This window comes from Lonchura striata, chromosome 3 (genome assembly GCF_050655825.1).
Source record: "Lonchura striata isolate lonStrDom1 chromosome 3, ASM5065582v1, whole genome shotgun sequence".
Classification (NCBI taxonomy): domain Eukaryota; kingdom Metazoa; phylum Chordata; class Aves; order Passeriformes; family Estrildidae; genus Lonchura; species Lonchura striata.
Window position 1 is genome coordinate 85,731,335 of NC_140705.1, and position 12,464 is coordinate 85,743,798.

At 36.4% G+C, this 12,464-nt stretch overlaps 1 protein-coding gene across 2 annotated transcripts in view; it reads right to left on the bottom strand.

Moving 5' to 3' along the window:
• Positions 1-603: 603 nt before the first annotated feature.
• The window catches only part of BTBD9 (BTB domain containing 9), a 119,884-nt gene continuing 108,023 nt past the window's right edge, over positions 604-12,464 (bottom strand). The window contains exons 12-13 of one of the 2 annotated variants that reach the window (XM_021550403.3): positions 10,630-10,650; positions 604-9,925 (exon numbers count right to left, since the gene is read on the bottom strand). In XM_021550403.3, coding sequence (XP_021406078.2) covers positions 9,821-9,925; positions 10,630-10,650 — 126 coding nt within the window. In that variant the 3' untranslated portion in view covers positions 604-9,820. The remainder of the gene's footprint in view (positions 9,926-10,629; positions 10,651-12,464) is intronic. The other variant, XM_021550404.3, reaches the window with a different exon arrangement.

Here is a 12,464-nt window from a genome sequence, read left to right on the forward strand (position 1 = left end):
CACAGTTACAGAGTGAGACTGGAGAACCGTCACTGCTTTAGGGCATGCAGTTCTGAAAGATGAGCAAGGCTTACAAAAATTCTGTTCAATATGTGAGGCTGATAAGCCAGGAAGATAAAGGTCTAATATGAATCAAACATTCAGTGCTCCCACCTTTGATGGTAGTCTGATTGGTTTATCAGCTACAAAGTTCTGAAAAATCAAGCCTTTTTTGGTTTGTTTTTAGGAAACAGAATTTCAAGTCTCATAATATTAGTCCGTTTTTTTTTTTGTGAAATAAAGTGAAATACTCATTCATACACTTCATCCAGAGAGTGCAGTAGCACATAATGATAACAACACCCAGCATCTGTTGGTCTAAACATTTGCAGTAGTTTAGTGGATGCCCATTGGCCTGGAAGTCACTGTGAAAATCACCACCATTTTCTATGTTGATATAAAGACTGTGTCATTATAAGTTAATATATCAATGATGAAGTTATTAACTTCCTTGCTCTGATGAGAAATCAATACAGTTCTTCAAAGTCTTCTATTCACACATGCAATGTGTGAGCAGCATCAGACAGGTTCTAACATTATGTTAACAAAACTACAGACAAGCAGTGAAGCACAAAAGATCACTTTATTTTCCAAATCACACCTCTCTCATTCTTGAAAAGGTGTATTTCTAATTGTTACTATTTTAAATATACTCTATATTTTCCTGTGAAGTTAAATACTTTGAAGAAGAATCCCCAAAGAAATAAATACAAAGCACAACAGTTTCACTTTATTATTTGCTTTGAGCATTGTCTGGTCCTGCATCCACTCTGGCACTATGCTGCTCTTTGAAACTGTTAATATCCACAGCCAGCCTCCCTTGTTTGCCACACCCCTCTGCTTATCAGCTCTTAATACAAACTGTTAATACAATGCCAGAGCATGCACAAAATAGCTTATAGCAGTTTAATAATTATAAAACTTTCGTTACAAATACACACATTACTACTAAGAAAATAATTGGGATGCTTCTTTTTCTGGATGCTCATAGAAAATTCCATGTTACAAAATGCTTGTTTGATGATATGCATGTCTGCTGGTGAAAAGGAAATCAGTACTAACAAGGTTTGCAGGGTTGTTAAATGAATAACTTACAAAGCCAGACAATTCCCAAAGCTATCAAGTGGATCACTGCAGCACAATCTGCAACTAGCATTTTACCTGAAACCTAAATAGCCCAAAGGGTCAGTAATGCATATCTGCCACCTTATAAAATGACAATAAAATGACACTAAGGTAATCAGAACACACTGTGTGGGGTTTATTCTCATATGATGAGCACAGTCCAATGCAATAGCATGGATCCTGCAGCCAGGGATCATGATGCAGCTTTATGATGTTTGTCATGATGTTGACGACGTGGAAGTTTTCCAGTGCAGGCAGCATCATGTCCCTTGAAAGAGAAAGCTGAAGCATTTCCCATACCAGAAGTTAAACTCCTGAAACACTTTTCTTGAAAGAGGTATCAGGGAGAGCCTGAACAGATGAGGCTGTGAATTCATCCCAATTACATGTCTCACTTGGGACAGTGGTCCTGAAAATGCAATCAGGGTCTGACAGGCCAGTTTTGCTACATACACATGCATTTTAATGAACATTTGAAGACTATGATAGAGGCTAAAAACTGTAGCTGAAACTCATACCTGTACACAACAAAGTCTGAGGTAGCTTAGAACCACTCTATGAGAAAGAAGAAAAGGGATTAAATGCACAAAAATTTCAAAATACAATTATAATTGCTACAGAGAAGGGGAAGGTAACATAGTGTAAAATGGCTTTCAATAACTGTCTGTCAAGAAAGAGGAGCCACTAACAGAGAATGAGTGAAAAAGTTTACTAAAAGCTAAACTTCTGTTTAGCCTGGCTCTGAACATTAACACTCACTTAAAAAAGAAAACCAAAGACAATAGTGACATTGATCAAAACAAAAAGGAAAGAACATTTTACAAGACACTGGACAAGGTTAATAGACACGCAGTCCAAATTGTGAAGTAATGCTGTAATTCACAAAATGCGTCCATGTGTTCCGTGTGATCTTCAGATCCCTGGACAGCTAAAATACCTTCACACAGGGACACTGAAAAGTTATTAATTCATTCAAGGTTCACTCTTGATGATGCAGTTTACTTAGATAAGAACACTTATAATTAATGCCTTGGACAATGCACTACTAACAAATTGAGCGTGTATCTGGTGTACCATGGTGACAAAGAAATATTTAAAATTTATATTTAAATTTAAGTTATGTAAGCCAGCATAAAACCTGATCTACTTCCTAAGTCAACAGTATTTATTTTCCTCTTAAGGGCATACAGGGAAGTACAAGGCCCAGAAGGACTAGTATTTTACACATCCATAGAGAGCCAAATTCTAATGTTGCTCACTAGCACTTGACAGCCTAGTAGGTAGTTGCCTTTAGAGTCTGATGTGAATGAAAGGGGATGATGATATTTTATTCAGCATAGGATAAAGAGGTAAACTAAATAATTTTTTGGAATTCCTTAAGGCATCACAAAATGGAGGAAAATTACGGGGAACATCCCAGCAACACTGATACGATGCTATGTAGGGAGGAAAAGGAAAGGAGTAACAAGCAGGTTGGGGAAAGCATGTAAGAAAAAGTAAGAGCTGGAAAGACCAGGGACAAACAGAACTAGCTCAGACCACAAGAGCAATCTTTGTGTTGCTCTTGCCATAAAAACTACTAAAGCCTTACTTCCTATGTTCTCTTTTAGCAATCACATTCAGATGAGTAATAGACTCCTTAACAAAATTCCATTTTAAAACAAAGAAAATGCTATAGAAACACAACTTTGCAAATAGTCAATCAATTGCTTAACACATACGTTTCCATCACTATATATGCACAGACACAGCCATGTAATTCCACACCAGTCTTTCTTTCCCATAAACTCCTCTTTTTGCAACTTCAGCTCTTGCTTTAAGAGAGATTTCTAATCTAATCATTCAAGTCTCATGAGCTCTTTATTACTGCATAAAAACATTCTCAAATGTTTTTTATGTAGTAGTAGTTTAAAAACTCTCAAAATGAGTAAATTTCTGAAACAGATCCAGATCACACCACACCAACACCCTTGTTATTAAAAATGGCAAAAACAAACTCGGAGAATAACCCAAACAGGACCCTGGTCTGTAGAAGCAGAAGAAACCTGCCCCTGTTCTCCAGCAGTGAACCTGCCATGATTGTTTCAAAAGCCATTTCTCAGCATGACAAATCTCTATGAGAAATTCCTGAGAAGAATCTTACCATCTTTCAGCAACTGAAGATAACTCAAAAATCCAACAGACAGCTACAGAAGATGCCCAAAAGCCAAATCTGTGGCCTGACCATGTTTCAAAAACATATGCTAAAAGTTCTCAGTAAAGACAAAAATTTCTTAACATTTGTGGTTAAACACACTTATTGGATTCCAGGTATCAACCATAAATCTTGCCACCTAGCAACCATAGCTCAGGAGTACAGAGACAGCAGAAAGGTGATGTAGACCACAAATTACATGAATGAAGGAAAGGCTGAACTGCGATTGTTCAGCCTGGAAAAGAGAAGGCTTTGGGATGACCTGACTACATCTGTCCAGTACTTAAAGGGAGCCTACAAGAGAGATGGAGTCGAATGTTTTACAAGGACATGCAGAGGCAGGACAAGGGGGAATGGCTTCAAACTGACAGAGAGTAGGTTTAGATTAGGTATTAGGAAGAAATTTTTTACTATGAGGGTGGTGAGGCACTGGAACAGGCTGCCCAGAGAAGTTGTGGATGACCATCCCTTGAAGTGCTCAAGACCAGCTTGGATGGGTCTTTGAGCAACCTGGTCTAATGAAATGTGTCCCTGTCATGGAAGGGAGGTAGGAACTCAATTGATCTTTGAGGTCCCTTCCAACCCAATCATTCTGTGATTCCCTAATTCCTCTACAGAAGGCCACTGTGATAACTAGTAACTACTGTTCACTTGGACTACAGGGCACATAGTTTAGACACCTTCACCTGAGCAGTAATACTGTTCAACTCACTTGGTATTTCAGAACTTGGCTGGTACTTTTTGGACACATAGAATTTGGTGTAAAAGACCTTATTAGATTCATCTTGTAAATTCTTCAGACTCAATATAATTGACTGAAGTTGTTGATGTGTATTTGCTGATTTTCAGAAGTCAGAGGATTAATTCTGAAAACAACGAGAAACTTGTTTTAACTGAGCAGTTGCACAAAGAGAACAGATGTGCTACGATGATAAGTACAAAAAGGATGAATAAAAGTTCATTTTACCAATAGTGCAGCTTTCCTCCTCTGTGAAAGCCCAGGGCCTAAAGTATTAAGAGGCACTGGAGAGGCATGTTTACACCTGTGCAGGATAATGCCATCACTCATTCAAATATTTAGTAATCTGAACTTCAATTCCATTATGTTCATGCAAGGAATCAATTATAATTTCATAAGAATGCTGAGTTGTATTATTGTATTAGGCTGCAAGGAACAGTACAAGACTAATGACTGGCTGTGTGAAAATGAATAATATCATGGGTGTACAGAGTTCATTCTTCACTTCCACCATTTGGACATGCTGTAGTAATTAAACACATACAGTATGATAAGACAGATATATGGCTGCAGAGGCAGTCAGTACATGGATATATGACAGATGCCTGTAGTTTCCTACAGCTGCACTTTTTAATTTGGGCTTTCTTTATCTAAATAAAGTTGCAGAGTGATTTTAAAACTTTTCATGTAAGCATTCAAAGACAGACCCAGATTCCGCCGTGGAATGCTAGTGGGACTTTACCACTACCTCAGCCAAAGCTTTGCAATGAAAGCTTGACAAGGCCAAAAAGACTGAAGGGTTTTTTTCAGCAAGTAACAGAAGTCCTGTGAGGGTTTATTCTGTAAATACTGAAAGCCACAGCAGAAAAGGTAGCTAGGAGGAATATCTGTGTTCTTCAGACTGCACACATCTTTGAGATGAGCATTTAACTTGCCTTTTATTATATATACCTCACTACAACCAAATCGCCAATATTTAACAACTGGACAGAAAGTTTGGACTGGTTCACCTGTACCTTTTTTAGACATTTACACTTTTAAAGCAACCAGCATTCTGCCATACCACAACAGCAGCATTTCACACCTGTCTGCATAGATTTTTTTTTTTCCATTTTGGAGCTTTAGAACATATTCTAAATGCAAGCTAAATAATTAGCTACAACCTCAGTTTAATGCACAAATACACACATATACATACAAATATATATCTATGTGTATGTATGAGTATTTAAGCAGTCCTAAAACTTGACCAAGGACCCTTTACTTCTGTATCCTGAACAAAGCTTTGGGAAGCTTCCACATATACAAGTTAACTAGTTATATACAAATTAACTAGTACAAATGACAACAACTATCAGTTCAGAGAGACCTAACTATATAGAACCATTAAATGAGAGATGAGGATGGAAACCAGGCTTCAAGCATCCTCTGGGACCTACAATTATTTTTGAAGCATGGTTTAGTCCTCTGGCAACTGATATGATGACACACAAGCCTAAACATTTACTCTTGGATACATTAACTCTTACTGGTTCTATCATTTGCTTACTACTCTAGTCAAAACAACAAAATTACCAATGTATTTGCTTGTTTATTTGACAGTAGACTAACACCTGTCAAAATATAAGCTAATTAATATCTTCATAGAGAAATGCAATCTATAGCTTGTGAAATCAAAGTTCTAACCCCTTATTAAATGTCTCTGAGTAGGTGTCACTATATAACCAGAACTACAATGACACAACAATAAGACAAGAAAGGCAGTAACTTTGTCATCTAAATTTTGTATTGAAAATTTAATTAGACTGAAACAATTACAGACTTAATTTGCTTTCTTTTATGGAAACCAGTTCTCATCAAGTCAGGTACTCAACTGAAAATTCTCTAATGCTGCCATTAGTAAAGACAAAGATGCATTAAACTGAATTTTTCAGCAATGCTGAGAAACACTGAGCTCTTACATGAGTTGTCAAATGAATAACTGATTTTCATGGAGAAAAGAAGAAAGAAATGGAGCTCTGCAGGAAGAAAACTGCAATGAAGAGTTCTTATTCTAACAAAATTAGTGATTTCTCCTTTGTATTGTCTTTTACATTAGACCTGCTTTAACTTCTCTCATTGTAATTCCATTTAGCAGTCATTTGAACTTGTTTAAAAGCTGATTGGAAATGGTTTGAAAAACATCTTGAAAAATTCTAAGCTGCACAATGTTTGCTCACTTCAAAAATTAATTTCCTCAGATAATAATTTTCCCTGACATTCTGTGAATAAAACCCCTTTTATTTTTATTTAGAAAATATTAACTAAATAAAAATTTTTAGAAAGGCCTTTGCTGAACTCCACATTAAGTCTAAGCCTGAATCCAACCTACGGAAGTAAAATCGAGAAAAGAAGGCCTGGGGAATTTAAAGATATTGAAGTAACAAATAGAATCAATGGCTCAGTATTGTCAGTATAGTTATTTCCATTATGCAGAACTCGAACAGGTCTATTTTATAGCTTCTGATAAGAAAGCAGTGAGTACCTGGTCCATTCTGCTCTAGCCTTGTTCTATACAGAATAAGATTGATTACACAGTTCTGAATAATTACAGCATTTCATCACTTTGATAAACCCTGAAACTACACCATAACATACTTTCACTGAAAGGAAAAGTAAAGATAAAAAAGAAAAGGAGAAAAAAAAAACTTCAGAGGAATATACAGGAAGTTCATCTGAACTTGGGAGTCAATAAATACAGACAATAATTAGAAAGAATGAGAACATTCACACAAAACCACAAATCAGTTCTGTGTTGTATCCTCCTTTGTTACTACTAATACATTTCTAACACAGTGTTTAAGACAAGACACCTCTTCTAGGCAATACCGGTATTTGGGGTGTTGGTGGTGGGCAGTATCAGAAGACCCAGTGGAGTTCAGCTCTCTGTGAACATTTTATCTTTAAAGAGGCTAAGGTTGAAAGTGTGAAGGGCTTGTGGCAGGGCTTGCCTTATAAGCCTGGGAGCACACTGGGATCATCTTGATGCCAGGTTCTCAGAGCAACTCTAAATAAAATAAAGACCCTGAGAAAAGCATTTTAACTGAGAAGAAGTCTAATACTAAAAATAGCTATTCACCTGCATGAAGGGATAATGCAAAGTTGTTTTTTTTTTTTTCTTTTTATTGATTTATGGGAGTTGGAAATTTAAGGGTCTCTGTAGGACCTCAAGAGTTTTTGCTTTGGGGATTTCAGATATGTTCATCCAGATTCTTGGCAGAGAGTGAATGTCAGAGGAAATAAAGAGACATTTCTTTTCCACAATGAATTACAGGACAAGATCAAACAGATGTTCAATAGGTTATAGCCTGAAAGACTTATTTGTATCATAAAAATTAACTGTGCACATCAAAGATTACAAATGGAAAAATTCCATTGTTTCTCTGAGAGCCTAGGCTCAGAACAGATGGCACAACCTTTTTTGATTTTAGTTTTTTAACGTTCTCTGCAATGGTGGCTACTAAATACTAACAGCTAGGAGTTATGCCCTTTGCTTATCCACAGTTTGAGAAAAGCAGACTGGTTTGATGGAACTGCAAAGAAATACCACCACTGCCATGCAAGGACCTACCTAACCAAAAGCAAGATATGCTCCAGACATCTCAGTAGTACCAGCATGGATTGAAACTGAAAAAAGTTTTCTGCTCTAAAGGGAAAAAAATTCCAACTTTTTAGACTTATACATAAACATGAGAGTGGCATCCTCAGTAGCTGGTCTCAATTCTTCCATGCTCAAAGGCTATTAAGCCATAAAGTAATCAGCCCTGCAGACTGGGAGGTGGCTGGCACATGCAGTATCCTGCCTCAGAACTCCACATTGTCCAAGGCAGCTGTGGCACATGAATTAGAAGCTTTATACAGCACAGTGGGCATCCATCTTCAGCAACAGACATTCACAAGTCAGAACACAGCCGTGGGAAGGGAGGTAACTGTATGCAAATGTCAAAACTAAGCTGTAATTTGGCAATGAAAAATACTATAATATTATTGATATAGCCTAATCAGTTTTATTTGAAAGAAAAGGGATGCTTTTCTTTTTTGAAATATCCTCTGATTCATTGCTACCACTGATTATATTTCTTCTTGGGTTTAGCACAACTAGTATCCAACAGGGAAATTATTTAAAATTAAGCAGTGTGATAAGTTAAGATACAATTTGCTATGTTGATATAACTCATTTTATCACTATGGTTATGTAATTGGAAAACTGCATTTATCCTGCACTAGCTTTGTTTTCTTCTGACAAGGTTATTTATCACCACAGGAAATTCCAAGTTGATAAAACTAGTTAGCTGACATTTCCAATATAATATACTTTGTGAGGAGGAGCAAGCATCCTAATCAATTTTGCCAATTACACCAGTGTTTGTCTTAATACAAAATCTCTTTATCCCTGAAAGACTGGCATGGAGTTCTTCCTAGAAGTCATGCAGATCTGGACAGTAAGAGACTACGTCATCATCACTGTGAAAACAGAATAAGCAAAGTAGCAGGCAATGTAATCCAGACAGATATGGATGGATAACGAATTCTGTGATTGCAAAGTAAGAACCAGATCTTTTACAATACAGTGCAAAAGCATAACGTTTTATGAAGATCATGAGAAATGTTAATGCATACACAGCCTTTGAATTTTTACCTGCAGATTGTAAAACAACTCTTCTTGGAAAAATGTAAATTATCTGCAAATTTGTCTTTTGGTATTTGAACAACCGCTTGTCAGTGACCAGATGGAGTTCCACTTTTCTAAACCAAACATTTTTCATGTTCTGTTGCAAGTTGTCTTATGCAGGCAAAATTTAAATAATCATCTTCAGGAATGAAAAGTACAATTTTCTTCAAGACAGATGTTTGATTTAGAAACTTCCTTTTGAATGTAGGAAATGACTATTTTGTACTTTGAAAAGTCAACTAAGGTCAAAATTAATATAGATACATTAATTAGTTTGTTGATATCATTAATGCTTTTCTTGTCATCCCACTGATGAATGAGAGAGTTTGCATCTCAGCAGGTAAACATGGCTGATACTTCCTTAATCTACTGTACAGCATTTGCTACAGTTAAAAATAAGAAACTTAAAAGTGGAATACAGAATCAAAATAATTTAGAAAACAGATTACTAGTTACAAAGGAATATGGATGAAGAATTGCTTTTAAAATAAAATATATTCTGGACTGATGTGTTCCATAAACATTTTTTTTGCTAATAAAAGCCTCCAGGGAACAAATACTTATTTCATACACTTTCCATTCTGCTTGAGTAATTTTATATTTCCACTGTAGCTCTGCCTTTTATTCCCTTCTGTTTTTCCTTGCCTTGGTTAGATTAGAGAGGTAGGGTGTTAATGGGGTACTTGATGAAGACTGAAGACCTATTTTCTCCACCCTTGGAGACCAGCCTGATTTGAACATATTGGGAGAGTGGGACAGTTTCTTCATGTCCTTGGGAGAAAGTCTTTTCCATTTCAATACTTCCACCTTTCAGATATGGTCTCCTTCATTCATACAGAAAGAAAACGTGCCAGCACAAGACGGTTCTGAATAATTTCATAGAATATCAGTGGGGCTGCAAAAGCTCCCTTTCAACCTCCTTTATGGCTGATGAACATGAGGATGCGAGGTGGATCCAGGAGGGGAATGCAGGGAAGCAGGTGCTTGCAGCTCCAACAGGGCAAGAAACAAGCTACTGTCCACCAGTCCCCACCTCTGTTGTTGCTACTTCCTTACTACTCTCATCCTTGTGGGTACTGTTCTGTGCTGGGCACTCAAAATGCACACAGTGAAACACCTGCAAAGAACAAAAAATGAAGATAAAGCAAAACAATTTAATGCTGGTAAAAACATGATCAAAATAAGATGAAGTCTATATGGAAGTCTATATGGAAGTCTGCAGGCCACATCAGTGACAAAGTCAAAATAAAATGTTTGACTATGAGGTCAAAAACATTTACTTGTGGGCAATAAACATCAGGCAGGGACAACACTGGAGCAAGAGAAGGCCTTCAAATTATATCAACCTTTACATATGGCATTAAAAATAAGAAAGATGGTTCAAAGCAGATAGGGATATTTGTAAACAATTTTTTTTCTTTGCCAACTAGCAGAAATACCTACTACATGCTATTGGATAATAACAACAATTATATTAGTAGTCTTAAACACATTTTATGATCTAATCACTTCCTAAAGACGCTGAATGTTCATGCACACTAGAAATGAAATTTAAATCATTACCAACATGATTCTATTTCAAGATTGCCCTCTGCTGTAATAACAATGGCAGCTCTACAGACATGTCCTGGAGTATGTAGAAAGGCATTCAGAGTGTCCAAGGTGGCTGCTGCTTCATCAGATGAAATATTCCATTTGAAATAGTGATCATTTTCTGATGATTCAAACAATACCTGGGACCAGTGTACAGGTGACTGTATCTTAGAGTAAGAGGATCATGTTCTTAAGCATTTTTTCCAATTTACTTTTTACTTTACTTACTTCTACTTGTTCTTGAAGAGCCTGGGAGGAGAAGGGGGAGGAACTCTTTAAAATTGTTACAAAACCTCTTTCCATATGATATTGTATTGCTATGATTTGCACAACTTTGACACATACTAAACAAAAATATTTTTTACACTGCTTTAAATTTGCTATTTTCCCATGCAGTATAGTTTAAAAGCTAAAGCTTGATGAATATTAAATCCTGATTTTTAAACTTATTATCTCAATTTTGTATACTTTTATGACATCTTCTATTATTATTCTCTTTAAAGCTCTTCTCACCAACAAAGATAATCTCTTATAATCTTAACTGCCCTTTCCCAGACCCTTTCAAATTAATATGGGCAGAATCAAATATCATAAAGAAGACATGGATATACTACATATTCATACAAGAATACTGTATTTTCTATCTTTTCTCCAATATAACCTAAAATCCTGTTACTCTTTTTGACCATCCCTGCTCAAGTGAACACTGAGCAGACATCTGCACTGACATGTCTGCAGTAGCCCCAGGTCTTTTCTGAGGATGTAGCTAGCTAGTTCAAATTCTGACAGCATACATAAAATGAATTAAAAAAATCTTTGGTCACTGCTTGTTTTTTTTTTAATCCCCATTATATTTTCTTGTGCCCCTCAGTGTAAGTTTTTTATGCAGATACATTGCAATATGTGCTCATATTTCTACATATACACTCATGCTCACATAAAGATGTATTGCTATGCCTTTATATATACAGATTAAAAATTATATGAACAGATTACAAATCTGCACCAGCACCCACACATGTGCACACGTGCACAAAATGGTTTTCCTCTGCATTTCTTCTGTTTTTTCCTAAAGCTGAACTAATTCCTATACTGGCATGCATTCTCTCCATCTGTTACAGTTCCTGAGAAGACAATTTCTGTATTTATCTACACTTTTAGAGAAGTCCCTTATGTACTCATCCCATCCCTGTGTCTTTAAAGTGACAGCTATTGTAATTTTTCCCGCTGCACTTTTCAGGATAAGGCCTTGTAGAAAAGAACATTCTCTCATCTGTGTAGCTCTGTAAAATGCTGCTTTCCTTGAAAGGAAGCACAGAATGTGATGGAGGTCTCTAAGCCAGAAGATTCCATAATTCTAATGTATCCCACAATAATAGCATGTCTCATTTAAAATCTCACTTTACGTAGTGATACAGTTTTTTTAAACACAGTGTGGATAGCCCTGAAATTTAGCTAATACTAGTCTAGAAAGTCAGAAGTACACAATTCTTAAACCGTAACTTTCATTTTTACTGATTCTTTCATATTAAATTCTTAATGGTCAAAACATGTGGCATATTGACAAGCCTGTGAATTTGGAACATTATTCTCAGTTACTCTGCCACAGTGTGTGGGAGAAGCCTAAGCAGCACAGTCAAACCTAGCTGCTTCATCCGGTATCAGAATTAAGCATTTCAGAACACTATCACTAGAACAAACAATCTTGCATGTGCTTCTCTCAAAAGAAAAACCTGACAGTTCAGGATCATCCTTTGACCCACATCATGTTCTACTTCTCATGGATATTTTAAGAGAGGTCAGACACGCAAAGCAGGAAGGCCAAGTACAAATTCACTGGTGCAGTAATTTCTAAGATAAAGCTCTCACATCAGCAGCTAGGTGTCCTTTTCAGGTCAGTGATACTGAGAGAGGAATAACAAGAGAAAACTTACATCAAGTATCACGTGACCTATCTGACAAATAAATTATGATACGGAAAAATAATTTTCTCTACAAAAGTAAAAAGTGTGTCACAGCTCAAGAAAACAGAAAGTTACACTTCTATCATGTTCTAATATACC